Source organism: Gymnoscopelus microlampas (assembly GCF_963454915.1).
Source record: "Gymnoscopelus microlampas genome assembly, chromosome: 9".
Classification (NCBI taxonomy): domain Eukaryota; kingdom Metazoa; phylum Chordata; class Actinopteri; order Myctophiformes; family Myctophidae; genus Gymnoscopelus; species Gymnoscopelus microlampas.
Genome location: NC_139946.1, coordinates 55432877 through 55459925, shown reverse-complemented (window position 1 = coordinate 55459925; position 27049 = coordinate 55432877). Strand labels below are relative to the sequence as shown.

The 27049-nt window shown below is 43.4% G+C and overlaps 1 protein-coding gene across 1 annotated transcript in view; it reads left to right on the top strand.

Moving 5' to 3' along the window:
• The window catches only part of LOC311052184 (excitatory amino acid transporter 5-like), a 28723-nt gene extending 8068 nt beyond the window's left edge, over positions 1-20655 (top strand). The window contains exons 4-11 of the mRNA XM_084067008.1: positions 87-129; positions 1151-1358; positions 2607-2706; positions 7759-7992; positions 8678-8872; positions 15570-15704; positions 19580-19682; positions 20459-20655. Coding sequence (XP_083923134.1) covers positions 87-129; positions 1151-1358; positions 2607-2706; positions 7759-7992; positions 8678-8872; positions 15570-15704; positions 19580-19682; positions 20459-20632 — 1192 coding nt within the window. The 3' untranslated portion in view covers positions 20633-20655. The remainder of the gene's footprint in view (positions 1-86; positions 130-1150; positions 1359-2606; positions 2707-7758; positions 7993-8677; positions 8873-15569; positions 15705-19579; positions 19683-20458) is intronic.
• Positions 20656-27049: the final 6394 nt, after the last annotated feature.

Below are 27049 nucleotides of genomic sequence, written 5' to 3'. Positions count from 1 at the left end.
TGAGCCTTCCTTTTGGAACAGTTTTTAATTGAGTCCTACTGTGTCATATTATTTCAATAATAACATTGTTTTCATTCGTTTCACAGGAACATGATTCCATCCAATCTAATAGAAGCTACATTTCAGCAGGTAAGCTGTCAGTCACAACACTAGAAATAATAAAGTCTGCACACTGAACGTGTTTAAAGGAGCTCCCAGTCAAGGCTTTATTAACGTTTCGACACAGTAAGGTCTTCTTCAGAATGAGGACAGTCACAATACTACCTTACTGAATTAAGAGAGAACACTATAGAGAAACAACATCACATGGATGCACCTGGGACGTATCATCAGTGTTGTAGCCTGGGGTCATCGGGTGTTTCGGGTCTCGCAACAACATACACCCTCGCCCAGGTGACCCAGCCGGGGTTGATCAAGCCCCCGACTTACGTCCCAGTAGCTACCCACGGTCAGTCCTCTTAGGGAAAGACAGGGCCACTCAGTCCGCTTCTCCGGAACTACTCGGCCGGGACCGGGGGAGGCTCTGGCACGTGGAGGGACTAGGCTCTGTGGATGGCCTCCTGGCCCTCCTTCATCTCACCAGGTCCAGGACCTGAGTGTTTCACCAGACTTCCCCCGATCCAAACATGTCACTACGGCGTGATGGTGTCTTGGGCCGTGGTGGTACTGCAGGCTTGCTTGAATGGCCCTCCTTAAAGGACTCACCGCGGGTTTGTTGGGCTTCTTCCTCACGGAAGACACAGGCTGGGGGCGCTAAACCAAACTACAAACTACCTAACGTAAATGTAAACTGAAAGATGGTTTAAAGGTGGCTTTTGGTTAAAACAAAAAGTTATAGCTCTGTATTGTGAGTGTTTTCTCAGTAACAGTGTTAAATAGCTCCATATTGTTTACTATCACAATATAGAGCTATTTAACACTGTTACTGAACAAACACTCTATAGTAATGATTACTATCACAATATAGAGCTATTTAACACTGTTACTGAACAAACACTCTTTAGCAATGATTACTATCACAATATAGAGATATTTAACACTGTTACTGAACAAACACTCTATAGCAATGATTACTATCACACTATAGAGCTATTTAACACGTATTTTAACACAATAATATCACTGTAATTCCTTCCCTCTTGTGTTCCAGTACAAAACGGACCTGATTCCCGTCCTCAAAGTTTCCACTAAAACCATCACGCCCAACTTCGTCTACATCATCCCCGACGACGACGAGCCCAAAGGTCGCACGGTGTACCTGGAGCTGACCCCTGCCCCGGAGATCCTGTATAAGACCAGCCCGGGGAAGAGCCCGCAGATGAACGTCCTGGGCATCGTCATCTTCTCTGCTACCATGGGTAACACTCTTCTGTTTCTTATTCTTTAGCACATTGCCTACCGAGGACATAGATATACGTCCTTTAAGACCTGGAACGCATCTGTGTCACTTTAGATTTCTTTGGCTATTCAAAAATAGCAGATATACAAGCTCATTGCGCGGCACCGAGTGCCGCGTAATGAGCTCGTAAATATCAGAAGTTTTTTTCTACTTAGTCTGCTCTTTTTTGCCCTCTACACCTATAGCCTCTTTGCCGAAAATAGCCGCGCTTGCGAGGCGTTGAGAGCTTGTAGATCTGCTATTTTTGGCTAATGTTTTCCTCAGAAAAGGAATTCTAGGGTTCAAGTGGTTAATGTAAAAAAACTAAATCCTATCACACAAAGATTTGGCGGACCCCCTATAGTACCTCTGAGGACCCCCTGTTGAAGACCCCTGGGTTAGATGAATGTGGTTGTTCCATAACTCACGTACGTAATGTTGATTGTAAAGGTCAATACATGCTCCTTCCGAGAAAAATGCTGCCATTTCGGACGGGCTTTCTGAACACGTTGGGACCGTCAGGAGGGAGGGGGTACATCTGGGACCGCCAATCAGAAGCTCTGAATGATTTGTAGTCCATTTGTAGTTTAAAAACTCCGCTAGGAGCATTTATTGTGCTTACGGCCAAGTTGATTCTAGTTGATTTTATCCCCTGCATTACAGACACACAATGGCTCTCATTTATTAATAGAGTACACATACACGCCTGTTTTTGAGCCCAGGAATTAGCTTCCAAGTGAGATTTATCAAGCGATCTTATACAGCCAATCCTAGCGTACATATCGTCTGTCCTTTGATAAATGTGACGGCTGAAACCGACCGTCATTCAAATAAAACGCCCTTAAATGTTCTCGAAACGCCCTTAAATGTTCTCGAAACGCCCTTAAATGTTCTCGAAACGCCCTTAAATGTTCTCGAAACGCCCTTAAATGTTCTCGAAACGCCACGATTTGTGCGACATGAAGAACCAGAATACGACCAAACAAAGCATAAGAAAGACAATAAGAAAGAGTTTCCCCCGCCCGCCTCGCTGCCTGTCTTGTCAGTGTCCGACTACACATTGACCAATGGACGGCCTCGCTCTCCACTGTGTCTTGTGTTTCTGATGAGGATCCAGTGTGTTTGGGATTTGACCACAACTGGTGTTGGGCTTTGGGATCCGTCTCAGGCTTAATTAATTGTTGCTTCTCTGCACACATTTATTAATCAGCTTGTTTCCCTCTACTAGGTCTGTTGCTGGGCAGAATGGGAGAGCGAGGCCTCCCATTGGTCAATGTGTGTCAGTGCATCAACGAATGCGTCATGAAGATCATCAACGCTGCAGTTTGGTGAGTAGTGAGTGACGACTATGAGTCATCATGCACCCTCCCTCCAAAAGGTCTGTGTGATCTCGCCTATAGAGAGCCAGGATGGCCAGAGATGCCACTGGATCCCAGGATCCACTTGGGACAATGTGGATCTCTGACATCACTCATCTATGACGTCAGTCGTCTATGACTGAGGGGTCTTCAACAAAGGGGTCCGGGATCCCAAGGGGGTCCTCAGAGCTACTATTATAGGGGATCAGCCAAATCTTTGTGTGATAGGATTTCGTTTTTTTACATTAACCACTTGAACCCTAGAATTCCTTTTCTGAGTGGAACATTAGCCGAAAATAGCAGATCTACAAGCTCTCAGAGAGAGCTTGTAGATCGGCTATTTTTGGCAAAGAGGCTATAGGTGTAGAGGGAAAAAAGAGCAGACTAAGTAAAAAAAAAAACTTTAATCTGAAACAATATAGAGTAGGGGGTCCCTGCTTCATCTCTCTCTTAGCTAGGGGGTCCTTATTTGGCCTGAAAACGTTGAAGACCCCTGGTCTATGACATATCTATGACGCGATGAGTCCATATTTGGACATCATGGTTTCAGCTCCATTAATGCCACCTTGAAGAAATGTCTGACATTAAAATAGCGTTTCCCACATGAACGGCCCGTTGCAGGGACAGTGTGGGTTGTGTTGTTCACATGAACGGCCCGTTGCAGGGACAGTGTGGGTTGTGTTGTTCACATGAACGGCCCGTTGCAGGGACAGTGTGGGTTGTGTTGTTCACATGAACGGCCCGTTGCAGGTAGCATGGTAAACCCTCCCTTCGGAAATCTCATTTCCATTTGATTTCAGGAGTGAGTCTGGCATGAACGCCCATTCTGCAATATTGGCTGTGTACGCCAAACTGACGAGCCTATCAGCGTCGTCGCTCATTGTTCTGTGATTGACAGCTTACGTTGGCCAATCAGGTGGCGAGTTCGAGTGAGCCCGAATGAAGCCGAGTGCAGCCTGAGTGACGCCGAAAAAAGACGAATGGCAGCCATTGTTGTTGTCCGAGTGCCTTCACTTCTTACTTTTGTTTTTTAAACGGTCTCAAACTTCTTTTTTGAGGCACGGAATTTACTATAAAGATATCGTTTGGATAGAATTTAGTTGTTTAACTTCATATATGTGGTCAATTAATCATGACAGAGCCTATTTAAAAATATAAATTTAGAGAACCGGGGAGTGACACGCATGTATCCCAATAAGGCAACCTATTTTGGGCATGGCCGTCTCAAAAGTCCCGTTGCGTCACATTAGTCTGGAGGTGGTAAAAATGAACTGCTGATTGGCTGAAGGGGAAAAACGATCATTGGCTGAAGGGGTTGTCAGTCAACGGTATTACTCCCGCCCAACTCCAGCCCACAGCCAATATTGCAGAAAGGCGGATCAGGCCAGACTCACTCCTGAAATCAAATGGAAATGAGATTTCTGGAGGGAGGGTTTACCAGGCTACGTTGCAGGGACAGTGTGGGTTATGTTGTTCAGAAGTGAAGGTTGTGCACGTCGTCCAGTTGGTCACTATAGAGCTGGACACACTAAATAACACGTTTAACCCATTCATCTGTGTCATTTTACATTTCTTTGACTATTCAAAAATAGCAGATCTACAAGCTGGGGAGGATTCTACAAATGTCTTCTAAATCCCTGTTGCTATAATCAGTGGTTCTCAAACTTTGTCATGTCAAGGACCCCCAAAAAGCAAACATTTGAGTTACAAATGGTCGCTTAAAAATATATATATACTGTATATTCAAACATTTGTACAACATTTCATAAATATCAGATCTATAAGCTCAGCTGAGCTTGTAGATCTGATATTTTCGAACAGCCAAATAAGTCTTAAAATGACACAGATTCTGTCCCCCGTTCTAATTGGCTAATAGACCCATATCCTCCCAGGCTTAAAGCCCCGCCCCCAGTGTGAGCGGCGCGTGCCGTGACGGTGATCTCTGCACGTGTGCAGGGATTAGCTGACCCTCTGCAGGGGGGGTCAAAACGTGGAGGGGGGGGGGGGGGGGGGTCAAACCCTCTGGACGATTATCCCTGCTGACTGACCGGACACACGGCTCGGAAACTACGTCATCTAAAATCAGTACTGGAATGTTTTACTTAAAGTAAAAGATTACTCTGTTACAAGTAAAAGTCCAGGATTCAAAGTTTACTTCAGTAAAAGTACAAAAGTATTGGTATCAAAATGTACTTAAAAGTACCAAAAGTAAAAAGTACTCATTATGCAGAATGTCCAATTTCACAAGTTTTGAAATGTATAAAAATCTTTTGAAAATAGCAGATCTACAAGCTCACAATGCGTCGCGATGCGACGCATTGTGAGATTGTAGATCTGCTATTTTCAAATGGTCGAAATGTATATAGGGCTGAAGTGGTTAATGTATGTTATATATAATAATAATCAAAATCTGCAAAATAACTAGTAACTAGTTTTCTAATAATAGACCACCGAAGTCTGACGTAATTTACACATCCTTGGTTTGTCTACCTGGTTCGCGGTTTTCCACCCCCATTCTGAATCCCCATTGACGTATTTAATATCGCGTCAAATAAGAACTGTGTTTCAAACATAAACAAATGACCCCGGCGGTTTGACTCTTATGGATATGAAGCATCAACTGACGGTGAGAAAACCATAATGTTACTTCCGCCGAATTAGTTACATTTTCACCAGAAACAGACTGTATGAAATATGAGTGACTGAATATCATAAACCATACAGAACCTCCTCCCTGACAATATCGCAGAGACAGTTTGTTTATTTTTGGACCACAATTCTTATATGAGACGATTCTAAGATGACCCAATGTTATTCTCCATAGAGACATGACTTTACGAACCTGGGGATGAACGAGTGACGTCAGGACTTCGGTGGTCTATAGTAGTGGAAGTAAAAGTGCAATATGTGCCTCTGAGATGTAGTGAAGTAGAAGTAAAATGACTTTGAGTTACAGTACTTGAGTAAATGTACTTAGTTACTTTACACCACTGCCCTAACGTGACAACCCTGGTTCAATGTGTCAGATATTTTCTTTAGTCATATAATTAACTCAATGGATCAGTATGATTGTTGGACCTCTAATAACCTGCATAAAGCATGTTGACTGTGTGAATGGACCTCTACTAACCAGCATAAAGTATGTTGACTGTGTGAATGGACCTCTACTAACCAGCATAAAGTATGTTGACTGTGTGAATGGACCTCTATAACCAGCATAAAGCATGTTGACTCTGTGAATGGACCTCTATAACCAGCATAAAGTATGTTGACTGTGTGAATGGACCTCTAATAACCTGCATAAAGCATGTTGACTGTGTGAGTGGACCTCTATAACCAGCATAAAGTATGTTGACTGTGTGAATGGACCTCTACTAACCAGCATAAAGTATGTTGACTGTGTGAATGGACCTCTACTAACCAGCATAAAGTATGTTGACTGTGTGAATGGACAGTTGCAGGTGTTTTTTTTAACCATTTAAACCCAGTCTAGACGTAGTAAGCTGGACCTGAGTTGTATACCACTTTGTTCAGTCTTCACCAAATGTCTTTGCCAAAAGATTGCTGATCTACAAGCTCACAATACATTCCGTCGCAACACACTGTGAGCTTGTAAATCTGTTATTTTTGGCTAATGTTCCCACCAAAATATGGATGCTATGGGGTTCCAGTGGTAAACAGTGTGTGAATGTATTCGTGTAGGTGTTTTCCGTTTACGATCATCTCCCTGGTAGCAGGTATTTGTACTTTTTAAGTTTTTCATGACATGCTGGATTTACAGAACATTAAAAGTCTTCATCATGGTCCTTCAAACGTGTATTAACTCATTGAGTGCCAGAATGTTTTCTGGCTATGTGGTCCCAGTGCCAGAGATTTTTCAATTCATCTTAGATTTTCAAGTACTCACAGAATATTTATCTCCAGTATAATCGATCCCCTGATGGGTGCTAATCACTGAGGGTTGCACGGTGTGGTTTCACAAATGTCAACGAGGTCATCGCGACCTTGTTGACATTAATTGTCTGATGTTGAAAATAGCATGTCTGGGCCAAAAATTCATAGTAAAAAAAAAAGGTGCTTAGGAGCCGAGATACAGCCTTTTTCAGTAATAAGTTAAACAAGGAGTGGATGGAGCAGCAAATGTTCAGATACTGATATCTTGGGTTCGGAATTTGTTTTTCAAAAGTTGAGTCTTTTTATTTGTTTTTCAAAAACATTCGTCATTGGCACGTTGCACCATTGCGGTAAAACACGTGAAACACGTCAATGGCACTCAATAAGTTAAAAGGTTTTAACTTAAAAAAATCCACTCAAGTGAGCCATGCCAGATTTTTCTCTCTCTGTGTTCTGAGGCCTTTTCAGCTGCAATGAAAAAAAATATATATATCATCGCCTCTGCTTTACTTAGTTACTTTCCTCTGTCCGTAGGTATTTTACTTAGTTACTGTCCTCTGTCCGTAGGTATTTTACTTAGTTACTGTCCTCTGTCCGTAGGTATTTTACTTAGTTACTGTCCTCTGTCCGTAGGTATTTTACTTAGTTACTTTCCTCTGTCCGTAGGTATTTTACTTAGTTACTTTCCTCTGTCCGTAGGTATTTTACTTAGTTACTGTCCTCTGTCCGTAGGTATTTTACTTAGTTACTGTCCTCTGTCCGTAGGTATTTTACTTAGTTACTTTCCTCTGTCCGTAGGTATTTTACTTAGTTACTGTCCTCTGTCCGTAGGTATTTTACTTAGTTACTGTCCTCTGTCCGTAGGTATTTTACTTAGTTACTGTCCTCTGTCCGTAGGTATTTTACTTAGTTACTTTCCTCTGTCCGTAGGTATTTTACTTAGTTACTTTCCTCTGTCCGTAGGTATTTTACTTAGTTACTTTCCTCTGTCCGTAGGTACTTTACTTAGTTACTGTCCTCTGTCCGTAGGTATTTTACTTAGTTACTTTCCTCTGTCCGTAGGTATTTTACTTAGTTACTTTCCTCTGTCCGTAGGTATTTTACTTAGTTACTTTCCTCTGTCCGTAGGTATTTTCCGTTTGGCATCATCTTCCTGGTGGCCGGTAAGATCCTGGACATGCAGGACCCGTCCACTCTGGGCCAGAAGCTGGGCTGGTACACCGTCACCGTCCTGGCCGGGCTCTTTGTCCACGGCCTCATCCTGCTGCCGTTCTTCTTCTTCGTGTTGACCCGGAAGAACCCCTTCACCTTCATCAGAGGCCTGCTGCAGGCCCTGGTCATCGCCCTGGCAACCTCCTCCAGGTCAGCCCCCCAAACGTTGCCATGTCGGCTTATTACAAGCCGACATTTTTTCTGTAAAGTCACTGTGGGTTGCGTTTTTCTGGGTCTGCCCAGCGGTTTTACCTTATTTGAGTCTTTTTGACGATCTACAGAATGTTTTTTTCAACCCGGATGTAAACAAACGATGTCTCGGTGCCAGATGGCTCTCTTCTTTCCACCGAAAAAAAAACAAACATTGTAACCATGATCGTCCATTCTGTAGTTATCGGCAGTTGAATAATAGCTCGTTTTCACCAAAAACACAATCTGGGAAAAGAAATCCGAGATAAAGTGAAATTGTTTTAGATGACGTAATTTCCTGGTGTATCCTTCTCTCGAAGATAAGGCATCATTCATAGGTTGGCAAAGAGCGCCCTTTGGGGAGGGGGAGGGGAGGCGGGGACATAGATTGGTGAAGCAATAGGAAGCGGCGCTGGTACCGAGCGCAAGACTTTGGATCCGCCCTTCAAGACCTTCGATAGGGCTGTGGCTCCTCCAGTCTAATAAAGTATTAAATCAAATCAATCGAAGTTACTTGACATAACGGTCAGTCTGTTCTCTCCTCAGCTCTGCCACTCTGCCCATCACCATGAAGTGTGTGTTCTCTCTCTCCTCAGCTCTGCCACTCTGCCCATCACCATGAAGTGTGTGTTCTCTCTCTCCTCAGCTCTGCCACTCTGCCCATCACCATGAAGTGTCTGCTGGAGAATTGTAACGTGGATCGTCAGATCGCCCGCTTCGTCCTGCCGGTGGGGGCGACCATCAACATGGACGGCACCGCGCTCTACGAGGCCGTGGCGGCCATCTTTATCGCCCAGGTCAACGACTACGAACTGGACTTCGGACAGCTGGTCACCATAAGGTACTATAATGACAGTCATTTTAATGATAACAGTAGTTGGCGCAGTGGTCAAGTGAATTTCCAGCAGTGGTTTTCCAGAAGTGAATTTCCCATTTCATTGAACTGTCATTGTTGGCGGCCCCTAGGACCCAGGGGGTAATCTTTCCAGAAAAATCCATAAATTAACTCATTCACTGCCAAAGACGACTGTTACGACTTTTTCCGTTGTCAGTGGTTTTCCACCAGATGGCGCTGTTCTCCGACACACGAGTGACCGTTTTCATCCCCCAAGTCACACAGATCCAGGAGATCACGTGATCCAAAGATCTCCGCCACCGTTCACTTCCTGCTTAGCGTATTTTGGGAAACGGCTGTATCTCTTCTTCCTCCCTGCATTTTTGAGGAGACGAGCTATATTCAACGGCCTGTAACAAGTGACCGGGAGGTCGCGATGACTTATTTTTTTCTCTCGCGGAAGCACAGTGAAAGGCTCCGTGTTTACCAACCGTCGGGGGATCGATCATACTGGAGATAGATATTCTGTGACTAGTTGAAAAGGTAAGGACATCTAAACATCGCCGGGCGGTGGGTGGACGCACGCAGACAGAAATATGTCACAAGGCAGTGAAAGAGTTAAAACCCTAGAGATGGTTGAGAGTGGAAATCCCAGTAGATCAAGTAGTTTCTGAAACACCCAGACCAGCCCATTTGGTACCAACAAATGCTACATGCTACGCTCTAAGTCACTGAAACCACCTTTTCTTCTCCATTCTGACGCCTGGTTTGAACTTCAGCAGATCATCTGGATCACGTGCACAGGCCTAAATGCATTGAGTTGCCGCCATATAATTGGCTGATTTAGAAATTTGTGTATATGTTACAGGGAAAAGCCCCACCTCGCCCCGAAGCCCCGTGCCTAAAAACGAGCGCTCCTTTTTCAATTTCCCTGGAATGCCAATTTCCCTGTGCCATATACGTGCAGTTGGAGAGGTGTGTCTAATAAAGTGGCCAGTATGTGTGTGTGTGTGTGTGTGGGTGTGTGTGTCTGTGCGTCACGATTATGGTCGCTGAACGCCATTTCAGCTGGTCTGTGATTGCGATGTAAGCTGCGGTAGTTTGGCTTGTAGTGATTTTTTTGAGGACTCTCCCTCCCGGCTATGGGATCTAGTGGTAGCTTAGAAACATGTGTGACATTCGCGGGCATAGACATAAAAAGGTAGACGCCTCCTCCGGCTCCGGGGCGTCTGTATCTCGGCCGCCATTTTTGGGAAGGCAAGCTGAGGCCAATCCGAGGGAAGGTGGGGGGGGGGGGGGGGGTCTTTTCGTAACCCAGATACAGAATGTGTATATGCAGCTCTTAACTCATTGAGTGCCATTAACATGCTGACAAGTTAGTTGGAACTTGCCAAACTCTGCGCTCGTATTTGTGAACTAAATCAGTGGTTTTCAACCTTTTTTTATGCCAAGGACCCCTAGATTGATTAACATTTGGCCGTGGACCCCCATCTGAAAATGTTTTGTGCCAGGGACCCCCAAGAAGCAAAGATTTTGAGTTAAAAATGTATGAATAAATATATGCACACATTTTCGAGATTTTTCAAAAAATAGCAGATCTACAAGCTCATGAGCTTGTAGATCTGCTATTTTTGAATAGCCAAAGCTACGTGGTTAAAAATGATTGTGACGCTACGTTAACTAATTTTGCTGGGGAACCCCCTGGTACTCCCTCAAGGACCACTGGTGGTCCCCGGACCACTGGTTGAAAACCATTTAACTAAATGGTATTTTAACTAAACAGACGTTTGTGTGCAGCTTGGGATGATATTGGTTCAGAACGAAGCTGTGTTGTTCAACAGCCTTCATGTTAGGTTATTGTCACTGTTGTGTCTTAATTTGACACATTGAGGCTTCATGACAAACTATGAATTACAGATTGGCAACACGGCAAAGGTTGTGCAACATAGTTATCTTTCAGGGATTTGTGAGTGGTGCCAGCCACTCCATCAAGTGACCGAGTGTGTTTGTCCGTATGTATGAGCACGGCAACAACAGCTGCAGCTGATTGTAACACAAAGATGCAACCAGTTACACCAGTTAAACACTAACAGGAGACCGTGCAACACATGCGCAACGTAAAGACATGCGCACACACACACACACACACACGCACGCACGCACGCACGCGCACGCACGCACGCACGCACACACACTTAAAGGCACACCATTGCTCCACCCCCTCTGTGTTTCTACTGGCTGGGCTTTAAACAGCCGTAACTCCAGTTCCCAGCAAGCTAAACTTCCCAAGCTTAGTAGGTGCTCTTTGACGGCCAAAAGGGGCAGGCTGTAATTGCTTAAGCCACGTCCTCTCTGTTTTCCTATTGGCTGGGCTTTAAACAGCCATAACTCCAGTTCCCAGCATTCTAAACTTCCCAAACTTGGTAGGTGCTCTCAGATGTCCAATAGGGACAGGATGTAATTGCTTAAGCCATCTCTGTTTTCCTGTTGAGCAGCCTTGAAATGAATGGACAGGGATTTAACATGGTTCCTCTAGTTCATATCGTTTAAGATTATTATTATTCCCCCGAATGAATCGGGAAAATGAGGGCTTAAACGTACTCAAAAAGTTACGCAACTTTGCACACACATCACAGTGGCGAAGAATTACGTATTTTAATCGTCTCCAAAAGGGACGTGGCCTAATGGCTCAATAGCGCCCCCTACAAAATGTCGTGCTTGAAGCCTCGCAATACGGTTTCACCTACATGCATGCAAATTGGTACACACCTGTATCATGTCCCGACTTACAAAAAAGTATCTTGTAGCCATGACCTAAACCGAACAGGAAGTCGGCCATTTTGAATTTATAGTGGCGTTTTTGTGCATTTCAAGCCATTTTCACAGGTTGTACCTTAACAAACTCCTCCGAGGCGGATTGTCAGATCCGCCTCAAATTCGCTCAGCATACACAGAAGAAAAAAAAATCGGGATTTTGTAATGGTTTTATTGGTGGAGAGACCGCCTGCTTCAACAGACATGAATGCATTAGAAGGCTCGGCTGCGTGATACTTTTGTACAACTAGACTCTGACAAGTCCCGGAAAAGACGCGCTGTGATTGGCCAGTAGTCACTTTGAGTGGCATCGTGCTTTCCCAAATATGGCGGCCGCGATACAGGTCGCTCCAATGAACCGCAGCGGCCAATGAGGCGTCTAGGTTTCTATATCTATGTTCGCGCGCACGGGGGGGGGTAGCATCTCCATGGTAGCGCATGAAGCTCCCACCAATCAGAGACGTCGCTCCTGACACTGTAGGATTGTGGGTAGTGTAGTATTGCTCCATGCCATGGCTACCATGTTTGTTGTGTTTTGTTCTTAAAATTAGGTTGATTTCATACGGACTTGTGGCTTCAAGGCTTAAAGGATCGTATAGCGTCGATGACGCTCATCCAAGGTGAGTATGCCTTGGATGGTTATGACGTTATAGCTACTAATGAAAAGCTCATTCGTTCAGTAGCTATACGCACTATAGCAATGGGATTTTCACTTCTGGAAAGTCACTGTTGAGCTCTATGCTATATGACATCTAACCACTTAAACCAGGGGTCTTCAACGTTTTTCAGGTCAAGGACCCCTTAGCCGAGGGAGAGATGAAGCAGGGACCCCCCCACTACATATTGTATAAAACTGTGTTGCAGATTGAAACATCATTGTTTCATAGATTTCATAGATAGCTTCATATGTCTGTCCTGATGAAGGTCTAACGACCAAAACGTCGACTCAAAGGACGACTTCACCCATTTTCAACCAATCCTCATATAATTGGTCCTCACTAATGCTCATTATAATACGGTGCCATTTTTGTCTACTCACTCTGTGTCTTAGAGGAGGGCTGTGGACATTTCAGAAACCCGCCTACCAGTGACATCATCGATGGGCAATCCAAGCTGATAGAAACTACAGGCTTTCTGTCCCTGGAAAATATGCATGCTATAATGGAAGCCATTGTTATCGCATTAATCAAAATCATAAGTAGAAAAAGTGCTCCTCGGAGCACAGGTCTCTGCCAGGTCAGGTAGGTTATGGTGGCCTCCTGGTGGCGCTATAATAGGTGTTACGGCCAACCGTATTTCGTATTAGTTATTTCTTTGTGAAAAGGGTAACATTTCTCCTTTGGCCTTTCACAGCAATCGGACACTGCATTCATGATTAGAGGATATTTTTTTGGGGCGGTGTAACCGCCCCCTATAAGTGAGTTTTGGACACTGACCAATCCTGCACCGTGATTGGCCAATAGTCTACAACGCAGTCTACACCCCTAACCCTTCCATTGTTAATGCAAATCGATACTTTTGCAAAGTCAGCCAATCACATTACAGCTATAGTGTCATCACCACTAACTGTAATGTGATTGGCTGACTTTGCAAATTCAGGACTGTGATTGGCTAGCGAAACACATGACACATGTGCAGCCCTATGAATAGCAGTATGGACTTAAAAAAAAGTGAGTCATGTTGTGATGACCACACACACCGCCCACTTCACACTGGGTGTGATTTTTTTAATTAGGCCTGCTGGTGGCAGGCCTAATTTAAAGGATCTACACCATGAATTTAAAAATATATATATATTTAATATCATATTGTTTATGTCCCTCAAACGTTTTTCAAAAGGTTTGAGCCTAAATCAAGCCTCAGATATACTCATTCCAACTAACTTCTCTCTGGCTTATAAAGCACTTTCACCTGCAATACCACATTGTCCTGTTTGGCACGGGGCGCTGTTGATCCAGTTTGTATGCATGTTATCTCCTGGTTCTGTGTGGAAAAAGTAAGAAAATAAATAAATAAAAATAAAAAATAAAAAAGAATAAAAAAATTCAGTTGGAACTGAAAAAACGGGAGGGATTGTACCCTGACGTCACGTCACGTCTGGGTAAAAATCAGTTTGGTCTGTTTTGAGACCAATTTACAGAAAACCCCAGATATGCTGTGAAAGCTTGAGTGTTCAAACTGGGGTATTTTTTGGGATAGAAGAGAGGTAGGGGAGACCAAAAACACACAAAAAAGAAGGAAAAGTAAAAATTCATGGTGTAGTCCCTTTAACATTTTTAAATAAATTGCCTAACGATGATGTCACTGGTAGGCGGGTTTCTGAAGTGTCAACACCCACCTATGAGACACAGACCGAGTAGATAAATGAAATAAAATAAAACATTTTATCATGAGTATTAGTGAGGACCAATTATATGAAGATTGGTTGAAAATGGTTGAAGTTGTCCTTTAATAAAGAACATTTTTTTGGCCTTTTTCTTTGATGTTATGGTCAGAGATCCCCTTCTGAACATTTGCACCTTTGTCCTACGCATCTGTCACCAACCTTTGAGCTGTGCGTCGACCTCATAGAGAGCTTCATAGACCTGTTTGACAGACACTATCATCAGCGTTGTGTCAATTTAATGTTAACGTGTATTTACAGACATTTAACCCACTTAAACCCTCAATACTTGGTAAACTTGACCTCTGGCTCCGTACTTGGTCTGCTCTTTTTTCCCCTCTACACCAAACATCTTTCCCAAAAAATAGCAGATCTACAAGCTTCAAGATCTACAACGCCTCGCATTGCGAGGCGTTGTGAGCTTGTAGATCGGCTATTTTCCGGTGAATGTTCCCTTCAGAATAGGGTTCAGATGGTTAATGTAAAAAAAAAAAATCACACAAAGATTTGGCGGACCCCCTGTAGTAACTCTGGTGGCAGCGGTGGCCTAGTGGTTAGAGGGGCGGCCTTGATACCGGAAGGTCCCTAGTTCGATTCCCCAATTCATCACATCAATCATGAATCACCGCTGAATAGCCCTTGAGCAAGGCTTCCATGCAGGGTCCGGCTGGAAACAAGCTTCGTGCTTAGTCCGACACCCTGGGTAAACAACAAACTTTGCTTTGCTTTGCTTTACCCCCCAGGGGTCCTGGACCCCCTGTTGAAGACCCATGACTTAAACCCTCAACACTTAGTAAACTGGACCAGAGTCGTCTCTGTACTTGGACCGCTTTTTTCCCCCTCTACACCAAATCTCTTCCCCAAAAATAGCCGATCTACAAGCTCACAACGAGCCGTGACGCCTCGTGGCACGTTGTGAGCTTGTAGATCTGGTATTGTTGGATAATGTTCCTCTTCATAATAATGGATTTCTGGCTGATATCGTCAAAATCAAATATGAGGAAATATTTGACCAAATACCTCAATACCGACAAGGCACCTATAGGCTTTATTTGGAAGCCCGTTAAATTGCTTCTGAAAACACACCTGTATGTGTGACGAGCTCCTGCCAGGAGCTGAATATGTTTAAATACCCTTTATTTATTTAGTTTTGACTGCATATTTTCATGTTAGGATGGATTTCATCTAGCAATCAGGGGTGAATTTAGTTAAGTCAGCGGTGACACTAATATAGAACAAAATAGTTTTTTTCCCCACGTTTATGCGCTTATGTCAGCTCTGATTGTTTTGCTATTAATCCAGTTTTTATTGTGTATTTGCTGCTTTTATTTCACATGTTCTGTGAAACACTTTTGAAACGATGTTTGGAAAAGCGCTATACAGATCAATCAAGTTTTCTTTTCTTTTTTAAGAGCAAAAGTATCAGATCTACAAGCTCACAATGTGTCAGGCTGTGAAACATTGTGAGCTCTATAATATTGATACATGTATGTGTGTCTGTTACAGCATCACAGCCACAGCAGCCAGTATCGGAGCGGCAGGGATCCCTCAAGCGGGTCTGGTTACCATGGTGATCGTGTTGACATCCGTGGGGTTGCCGCCAGATGACATCACACTGATCGTGGCCGTTGATTGGGTCCTGTAAGTGAAACCACAACGTTTGTAAACTTAATAGAAATGGAACCAAACAGGTCCATTTGGATCCATTTCTACCCCTCAGTGTTATAAAATAACATTGAGGATGTTACAGTGTGGTCCCAGAGATTAAAGTTCCTACTTCCTCTCGCAAAGGACTCGCAAAGTATGTTTAGCCCAGCGACAAAGAGACACATCGTAACCTGTGAGTTTAATGTTTGTTTCGTCTTGGTTGTGAGGTTGGATAAGTTGTCTGGTACAGTTATATTGCCGTTAGCATTAGAAACGTTTTGACTGGAAAACGATATTGGAATTCAGTAACGCTTAACGCAAACGGGTGTTGTTAACATGCCTGATGACGCTTTGTGTTGGTGTGACATCACGCCAGAGCTGGTGTGACGTCAGGTCTGCCTATATAAGACGTTGCAGACATGAGAGATATGTTGAAGAGAGTACTCAGTCCTCAGGCAGGTTCTACCCAGTGAAGAAGATAAAAGCTTATTAAGATAAAGGCTTGATTGAGAAGCAGAAGAGTTAGAAGGAATAAGTATAAACATTCCAGAGAACCTATGAACATTTAATTTGTCTGACTACGTCCAAGGCAATTAGTGTTCTCAGGCACAATCCACGGAGAGTTAGAGAGAGGGAGAGCAGGGACGAGACGACAGGGAAGATTGAGATTGAGAAAGAGAGAGAGGAGGATATATTTTCGGACACCTCTCCAAGCTCCAAGATATATTAAAACATATTTAGAGAGGTTGACTGACATCTACAAGAGACAGAGACAGAGACAGACAGACAAGACAGCACCGGACAGAGAAAGAGAGACACAGAGAAAGAGAGACGCAGAGAGACAGCGATGTTGCGTTGGACGGCGCCCCTGAAAGGAAATCATAAGAATAGACACTTACGTTATTGTTCGTCTGTGCCAGTTGGACAAAATGTGTTCTACTTTGGTGGGTTAACCGACAACAAGGATCAGATTGATGTGCAGGTCTTCAACACGGTGTCTTTGCGCTGGATGAAGTTGACCCCAGTGACCCCTGGAAGAGGAGAACTCCCCCTTGAGGTTCCCTCTATGCGCTTCTACCATACAGCTGTGCTGATAGAAGACACGGTCTACATCTGGGGTGGGTTGGTGAATTGTAAACGTATTAAAGCAGAGGGTAAATGCACCCTCACAGGGGAATACAAGGACAACATTATTTACGCATTTGATGTCGACGCCCACAGATGGTTCAAGCCTAAGATTTCTGGGACCGTTCCAGAGGGGAGGAGAAACCACTCAGCCTGTGTCTTGGGGAAGGTCATGTATATACATGGAGGATACAACACGATGACTAGATGGACTAATGACACGTACAAGTTGGACACCACCACCATGGTCTGGACTTTAATTAACACCAGAGGCACTCCACCACCTGCTTCAGAACGTCACTCTGCCACCATCATCAGGACAAAGATGTTTGTATTTGGGGGCAGGGGGGGTCAGTACTACAACACCGTCAGAGTGTTTGACACAGAGACCAACTGCTGGCTGAACACACCTTCTGGACAGCTTCTTCCAGAAGGACGCAGGTATCATTCAGCCTTTACCTACAATGGAGAGCTGTACATATTCGGCAGATGGAAATATACATCTGCTATATCCAGCTGTTGCAATGATCTGTGGAAATTGAATCCAGGGACCTTCTCCTGGAAGAAGTGTGAGCCCGGGGAAAGGCCTGGGTCTCGTGTATAATCGGTGCTGTTGCATGGTGGGAGATTGCATCATCCTCTTTGGATTCATAACCAGTAGACCACCCACATCTCGTTGTTTACAGATCTTACACTTAAGTCCTAGTCTGAAGACATTATGTAAACTAGCAGTTATTCAGTTCGATCTGGACCAATCAGAACTCCCACACAACATCAGGCGGGAGCTGGCAGCCATGGGGATAAAAAACTCGAAACTGCTAAAATACACTAGGCCTGTTCCCCGCCAGGCCTGGTCGCCTACCCAGGGCCAGCAAACTTTGCAATACAGTCATAGCCAATCGGAATGGAGTACTAAAAAAATGAGCTCATATATCATTGGACAACATCTTACTACTATAATTGCCAAAAGCTCCGAAGTTCGTCCAGGATTCGCAAGCACTCCACATGCCTCCAAGACCTGCCACAGACTGTTGATCAGAGCTCTGGCTATTATTTAGGCTTCTTACCCCACCTCGATCTGTGATCAGACTCTCGGCTTGATTGATTCTCTGATTTGCCTATCAGACCCTCAGCCTGATCTGGCCTGTATCTGGTTGCCATAGCAACCAGATACAGGAAGTTTGACCTCTTTATCACAATTACGGCAAACCCAAAGAGTGACGGAGTACTTATTAGCAGACATGCCTGACCCACAGAAGGAGCCGGAACTGCATAAGCTGGTGCGTCAATCCATGCTACATGAACCCTGTGGGACAGCCAACCCTAACAGCCCCTGCATGGTCAATAACAGCTGTTCCAAGAACTTCCCTAAAGACTTCTGTGACAACACTCGACCGCTTCGTGGCCCAAACCTCTTGTTTGTATGAATTTGTATGAACAGCATTTGTATAAATAGCAAAAACTGTGCTTTGAAGAAAACACAAAATGGCGGAAAATCCTGTCAGGTGGTAATGGGGAATCCGAGGGATTTTTGGGTGGTGCCAACGTGTCGAAACAGTAGAAGCCCAAGAAGCATACCTTACTTTATAATACATTTTTAAATGAATGGGAACATAATTTACTAAACTCATATCATGATCATTTTAAAAAAATACTTTAAAATAGCGATTGAAAACATAAAGTGTTTATAAAAATGTTTTACTAAGGTAATAAAATCAAGTGTGAAGTCCAGCCAAATCTGTGTTCACTTGTATTGGGAGTAAGCCGAGATTCCTTGCCGCCTGGTCCTGATGTGTGCTTGTTTGTCGTGTTGTGTTGTTTTGACGTGTGGTTGTGTGCTGTGTTGACGTTACAGAGACAGGTTTCATACCATGATCAACATGTTGTCTTTACACAGACAGGTTTAGTACCATGATCAACATGTTGTCTTTACACAGACAGGTTTAGTACCATGATCAACATGTTGTCTTTACACAGACAGGTTTCATACCATGATCAACATGTTGTCTTTACACAGACAGGTTTAGTACCATGATCAACATGTTGTCTTTACAGAGACAGGTTTCATACCATGATCAACATGTTGTCTTTACACAGACAGGTTTCATACCATGATCAACATGTTGTCTTTACACAGACAGGTTTCATACCATGATCAACATGTTGTCTTTACAGAGACAGGTTTCATACCATGATCAACATGTTGTCTTTACACAGACAGGTTTCATACCATGATCAACATGTTGTCTTTACAGAGACAGGTTCCGTACCATGATCAACATGTTGTCTTTACAGAGACAGGTTCCGTACCATGATCAACGTGTTGTCTTTACAGAGACAGGTTCCGTACCATGATCAACATGTTGTCTTTACAGAGACAGGTTCCGTACCATGATCAACATGTTGTCTTTACACAGACAGGTTCCGTACCATGATCAACATGTTGTCTTTACACAGACAGGTTCCGTACCATGATCAACATGTTGTCTTTACACAGACAGGTTCCGTACCATGATCAACATGATCAACATGTTGTCTTTACACAGACAGGTTCCGTACCATGATCAACATGTTGTCTTTACACAGACAGGTTCCGTACCATGATCAACATGTTGTCTTTACACAGACAGGTTCCGTACCATGATCAACATGTTGTCTTTACACAGACAGGTTCCGTACCATGATCAACATGTTGTCTTTACACAGACAGGTTCCGTACCATGATCAACATGTTGTCGTTACAGAGACAGGTTCCGTACCATGATCAACGTTTTGGGAGACGCGCTGGCTGCAGGAATCATCGCACATCTGTGTCGTAAAGACTTCCCTCTGGGAGCTGCCGGGAAGGTCAGGACACTAACCACATGAACACTAGCATCACTATGAAACCTAGCATCACTATGAAACCTAGCATCGCTATGAAACCTATCATCATTATGAAACCTAGCATCACTATGAAACCTAGCAAAACCTAGCAACCTAGCAAACCTAGCAAACCTAGCATCACTATGAAACCTAGCATCACTTTGAAACCTAGCATCACTATGAAACCTAGCATCACTATGAAACCTAGCATCACTTTGAAACCTAGCATGACTATGAAACATAGCATCACTTTGAAACCTAGCATCACTATGAAACCTAGCATCACTTTGAAACCTAGCATCACTTTGAAACCTAGCATCACTATTAAACCTAGCATCACTTTGAAACCTAGCATCACTATGAAACCTAGCATCACTTTGAAACCTAGCATCACTATGAAACCTAGCATCACTTTGAAACCTAGCATCACTATGAAACCTAGCATCACTATGAAACCTAGCATCGCTATGTAACCTAGCATCGCTATGAAACCTAGCATCGCTATGAAACCTAGCATCGCTATGTAACCTAGCATCGCTATGTAACCTAGCATCGCTATGAAACCTAGCATCACTATGAAACCTAGCAATGCTAGGTTTCATAGTGATGCCTCACTATGATATTAGATATGCTAGTTTGTGTGTGTGTGTGTGTGTGTGTGTGTGTGTGTGTGTGTGTGTGTGTGTGTGTGTGTGTGTGTGTGTGTGTGTGTGTTAATTCATATTCTAATGAGTATTTATTATGATGTGTCTTCACAGACAAACCCGTCGTACGGCACTCAGAACCCTCACAACCAGAACGCCGATAGCTCCTCCCACTGCGTCGACCTGCCAATGACGGAGCTGCACGCACACAAGCATGACTGCATGTTCGAAGCCATGGCAGCGGACGCAAACGCACACACCATCTACTACAACATCTGTCAAGTCTAACACACACACACTCACACACACACACACACACACACACACACACACACACACACACACACACACACACACACACACACACACATCTACTACAACATATGTCAAGTCTAAACCACGATCTACAAAACATCTGTCAAGTCTAAAGACCAATATGTCGTTCGGAAAGGCTTCCCAAACTATAGTTCGGAGAGTCGAGACCTCTGGAGGTGCACAGGTTCCAAGGAAAAGTTCTGAGACCGCCCAGCCGAAGTTCGGAGTGGCGTCCATTTGTAGTTTCATCACCTCCCTTTGTAGTTTCATCACCTCCCTTTGTAGTTTCATCACCTCCCTTTGTAGTTTCATCTCCTCCCTTTGTTGTTTCATCACCTCCCTTTACTAACACAAATGTGGACATGGTAAGGAGTACGGACCGCGTTTAACTGACAGTAGTTCACCTTACAGTTTATCAGAGCTTTAAGGTACTTAACTGACAGTACTTCACCTTACAGTTTATCAGAGCTTTAAGGTACTTAACTGACAGTAGTTCACCTTACAGTTTATCAGAGCTTTAAGGTACTTAACTGACAGTACTTCACCTTACAGTTTATCAGAGCTTTAAGCTCAATGTTTCTGGTTGTTGCTCCCTGGGGCGTCGATGTATGCCCCCGTTTCTGGGTGCGCAACGCATGCGCGGCCAGTGCGGCTATTTTCCGGGTTTGTTACCTTTTTGGGGGGGTTATGTTACTTTAATGCGGTTAATTCGGTTAATTTGGTACAAAGAATTTACTCCATGAAGTGAAGATGTTGGAATTTTTTTCTTTTTCTTTTTATGCGATGGGTGCTCGTCATTTCCCCTGGGTGCTTTAGCCCAGAGGCACCCACAGTATCGGCGCCCTTGGTTGCTCCTACGTGGTTGTGATGTTCAAAACAAGTGCTCTTCATCAACTGGAAGCTGTCGGTGTTAATCCTACATCAGAGCATGCTGGCATGCCTTATTTTTTATATATATGTCTTTTATATACATTCCACTGACTTTGTTTGAAGTCTTAGTTTGACGTGCATTAACTTCTGTTTGTGCGAATGTGTTGTTGCATTAACTTCTGTTCGTGTGAATGTTTTAACTTGTTTTAACTTGTTTTAACTTGTTTTAACTTCTTTTAATTGTTTTAATTGAATGTTTTAATTGTTTTAACTTGAACTTTGCAGTTACACGCACCGCCAACGTGTGGTTACGGACAGATATATAGCGCACAAATGCAGCGAAAGTACTGTAAGGCCATGTAGTGAATTTGTTTTGAGGTATTTATCGAGTTATTATCTTGAGAAAACCAAACATTGTTATCTAACGATCATGAGATAATAATCCTCTATTGCTCGTTATCGAGATAAAGATGTTTCGTTTTCTCGAGATATCGTCCTCAATAACTTGAGATCACGAGCAAACTAAAGAAATGATCACGTTATCGTGAGAAAACGAGATAAAAAAGAATGCATGGTCATTTGTGTCTTTCCATAGCTAACATTATGATACATTGTTTATTCCGTTTTGAACTTCAACTCATCAGTTGCCTACGGACACAGTCACACATCTGCATTAGAAACGTTGGAACCAGCACACGATGTCGCGTCAGATTGTTTCTCCTACACCACTTGGTCAACGGCCACACCCCCCGGTGATTTTCATTGGATAGCGCTTCCTGCGGAAAGCGTTGGCCATCCCAATCAAGAACTGGCTCGTCTAAGCTAAGCTAAGCTAAGCTAAGCTACGTTGAACCAAAGTTTCTGAACAAAAACAGACCCTAACCCTATAACGCTTACCTTAACCTCACACTAACCTTACTTCTGAAAGAAAACTACAAGTCAGGTGGGGTCAAACAAGGCGCTACTGTCGGTTGACGTCCGGTCAAAGTTCACTTATGTTGAACTCTATGCTTCACACGCGTTGAAAGCGTGCCCCCCCCCCCCCCCCCCCATTTACAGCAATATACAGCTTGTAGATCTGCTGTTTTCAAAACAAATGTGAACACATTTTGAAACAGCACAAATCTTTATGAACAGCACTAATCTTGCATGGGGGGGTCCCTGCTACGGAATATTTTCATTTCCACGGCCAAATACATTTTAATTTGGGGGGGGGTCCTTGATATGAACGTGTTTGAGAACCACAGGTTTAAACAACATTAGGAAGAAAGCCAAAACCTGCAACTACCGATAAATTACAAGTGACTTTACAGAAAAACAAGGCCAAAGTCGCTTATAATAAACAGTCATGGCAACACTGGTGGGGATGTGTGAAGTGGATGTGTGACTGTATCCCAACACAATAACACAGAGGGCATAGCAGTGGCGGCCATTTTGAGGTTCCACAGATAGAAAGCCCATTCATATTTTTCCCCCACACATTTCTGAAAATATTTATATAAATGATTTTAAGCCTGGAAACAAGCCACCTAGGATCCTGGTGAACCATTATTATATTTATATTATATTATATATTTAATAAATACCCTTTTTCTTTGTGGTTTTCAAATATGTTTTGACACATAATGAAATGTGTTGTGGTCATGATTCACCAGGAGCCTGGATGGCTTGTTTCCAGGCTTAACATAATTAATATACACATTTTCGGAAATATCTATGGGAATAAATCAATGGGTTTTCTATCTGTGGCACCACTGCTATGCTACACTATAACAGAATAATCTGTGATGGAAGGGCCGTCTGTGTCCTTCTAAAAAAAAAAACATTACAACTCAACACTGACCTCTGCTGTTCATCTGCCAACTTCTCAGGCACAATAACATAATATAGTCGTTATGTCAGTTAGCGACACACCGTTTGTCATGGAACTGTTTGATTTGTATATATTTGTGTTTGTGGATATTTGTCTTTTTTATATGAAATATAACTGTTTGAACCTGAGTGATGTGTGTGTATTTTTATTTTTTTTAGTGGATCAAGTGCTCCATCTAGTGGCGGAATGCATCATCTACACACAGTAGTCTATCTGCCAGTGGTGGGAAAAGTACTCAGATATTTTACTTAAAGGAGGAGTTCACCCAAAAAATGAATTATTTTCTATCAATTGCACACCCCACGAAGGCTTGAATTCATGGATTAATTTTGTTTTTTGTCGCATCCCTAAGCCAATAATTTGATGACCGTGTGTACTTCCGGTAGGAGACACAAATAATCTACTTTGTGTCTCCTATCGGATACATTAGCTGGTAGGATATGGGAATCAAATAATTTGTTTAGGAATGTAACAAAAATAAAAACAAATCCATTAATTCAAGGCTTCATGGGGTGTGCAATTAGAAAAGAAGTAATTTTATTGACTTATTTTCGGTATAAAAAACGAACGGAGAGCTCCACTTCTATTTCCTTTAGTCTGGGTGACGAACAGTCATCGGCGTCGTGTATCACATCGTATTTAAGCCCGATCAGCGATTGTCGAAAACGTCACATCCGGTTATGACGTATTTGACTGTTTGAGCCTGGAGGGGGGGGGGGGGGGGTGAGTGAGTCAGCGAGTCATCGAGGTGTCAATTTGCTGCTCTCTGGTGGTCGATCCTCGTATGTGTTTAAAACCAGAGAAACTTAAATGAATGTAAATAACAAAATAAAAAGAATGAAAAACACGATCGCCTTCGGGGCGAGGCTTCCCAACTACATGCAAACCCCCCCCCCCCCTCCACTGTATTCAACAGCCTGTAACAAGGGAAGGCAGCACAGTGAAACCCTCCGTGCTTAGCAACCGTCCTGGGATGGATCATGTGGTGACCATTTGAAAAGGTAAGAAAAACGGAAATCGGTGGCAGTGGGCAAACGCAGTCAGAAATAAGTCAGGTTACAGTCAGATTACATTCATTGGCCCTCATTTATCAACGCGGTGCAGCCCAAATAATGGGCGTACGGCGTTTTCACCGCAATTTTCGGCATTTATCAATATATCCTGACGTGGGCTTTATCCTACGGTACGCTGAGATCTCACGTCTGGTCGAGACCAGTTGTTGACGTTGGCTGTTTATTTCATCCTAGACCTGCGGAGCAGGATTGTCTGACGGTCTGACAGGCATCTGGACACATATATCCACTCCAAAATGTATATCTACACTAATAAATAATCCCTGTGAAAATATAACATTATAAATTAATTTAAACAAACTGCTTTAGCAGTCATTCAGATAAGATTGTAGATCTGGCTGCATTGAAAATAGCAAATCTACAAGCTCACAAGCCAGCATCGCATCGTGACGCGTTGTGAGCTTGTAGATCTGCTATTTTCAAAACAACGAGCGCTTTTGCGTCGGGAGTCGCGCGGTCGGGACAGTGAGGTCTACTAACTTACAGTAGCTTGTCCTATGGTATGGAGTTATGTCATAGGGAGTTATAGGCTACAACCTGGCTGGGTTAAGGATATAAACCTGACGCTCCAATCTCTTATAACGTGGGCGGCGCGGGATCACTGCAGTCTGCAGACCGCCCGAGTCTCATGGGGAATATAGCCTACTACATGACTGCTTTAGTGTAACTTGGAACGCGCACTGCTCGGTATGGGGTAAATAAATAAATATACAAACGTATTCCATTCATGGCGATGTAATTGGTTTCATAATATGTCATTCATGTAGGCTACAAGCCTACGTGACAATTAGATTGTACCGCTACGGCCCCTCATAGGAGTGTGTGTGTGTGTGTGTGTGTGTGTGTGTGTGTGTGTGTGTGTGTGTGTGTGTGTGTGTGTGTGAGAGAGAGAGAGAGAGAGAGGGGCGTGTGCGTGTGCGGCGAGATGAAGCGAAGCGATCGGGGGAAAGTATTTCTTATTGGCTTTTCATGTCTTTGGTCGTATTCTGGTTCGTCTTCATGTCGTAAAATCGGGGCGTTTTGAGAATATTTAAGGGCGTGTTATTTAAATGACGCTCGGTTTCAGCCGTGACATTTATCAACGCTGGGACCAAATGTACGCTCGGATCAGCTGTGTAGGATCCTTTGATAAATGTGACTTCGACGTTGGTGTACGGCCGAATATATGGAAAAATATATGGCGGTTTATACGCTGCGTTGATAAATGAGGGCCAATGTGTCCACATCATTTTAAAGGACTATACCTGTGTCAATAGGTATCGTTGACTATTTACAACTTTGGCCATTGTGTGTTTAAGAAGTCACAGACCTTTCAACTTAGTTCATATAATAATCCGTTCCTTTTGTTCTTTTTGCTTTGTCATTGCTCACGACTCGTGTGAGTAGGTAATGTACGCATGCATGTGATCATCCACGTGTGTCTAAGCAAAAGATACGTATATTCTTGCCCTATTGAAAATGGTGTGTTATGGTATATTCTCTCACATACTGTATATGTGGTTTAAGGTAGGTGGTGTAAGTTATATTTTCACACAGATTTGTTTCTGTGAGGATATACTTGCACATTATTATTTTTTTGTACCAGCGGAATCAATACATGTTTAATCTATATCTTATCTTTGATGGACGCTTTGCTGATTTGAGGGCCTGGGTGCCATAATGTTCTGACTGTGTGTGTGTGTGTGTGTGTGTGAGTGTGTGTGTGCGCGCGTGTGTGTGTGTGTGTGTGTGTGTGTGTGTGTGTGTGTGTGTGTGTGTGTGTGAGTGTGTGTGTGCGTGTGTGCGCCGGGCGGTTTATGGAGGTTGCTCTCTGCTTGGGCTTGCTCTCTGCTTGGCACAACGCCCTGTCTTGTAATTTCCTGTTGTTCGTTCTAATAGTTCCTCATACTGTACTGCTGGTTACTTTCTCAATACTGGCGCAACTTTCACTCTCCAACTCTCTTACTGCAAGAGTAATAATAATAGTAATACTAATATTAACCCTCCAGCCTCCAGTTTGACTTTACTTTGGACTACTGTTTGCTGAACCAGTTTTCAAGTTTACATGCCTTAATAGATCTACATCTATCATACATGTGGAAAATAACAAACACTTGATCAATTATTTCATAAAAGCCTAAATACAAAATTCCCCATAGCTCCTTCTCCAAACTCCCCCACACCCCAATGGTCCCAGTCAGTCTATGTCCAAAAGAGGATGATGCATATCGTCCTCCACGTCGGTTAAACTACGGATCTGGGTGCTTGGGTGGTCTTCCTCATCTGGTGGTGTCTCAGGCGTTGGAAAAGAGGGGGAATAAGGTGAATAGTATGGGCTAGAGGGGGAATAAGGTGAATAGTACAGATGTGCCACTTCAAAACTTCACACGTTACTGTTCTTTCCCTGAAAGTGCCCTGAAAATGCATTTTTTCCTCCCTTTTCTGCCCTTAAAATGCACTGTTTTGCCCCTGAAAAGAAGTTGTCACTACACACCCCCGTTTTTCCCTTCAACAGACATCCATATACATGAGAACAAAAGAATGTTTGTTGAACAAGGTGTCAGACTCATTATGAGGCGAAAGGTGATTTGACCA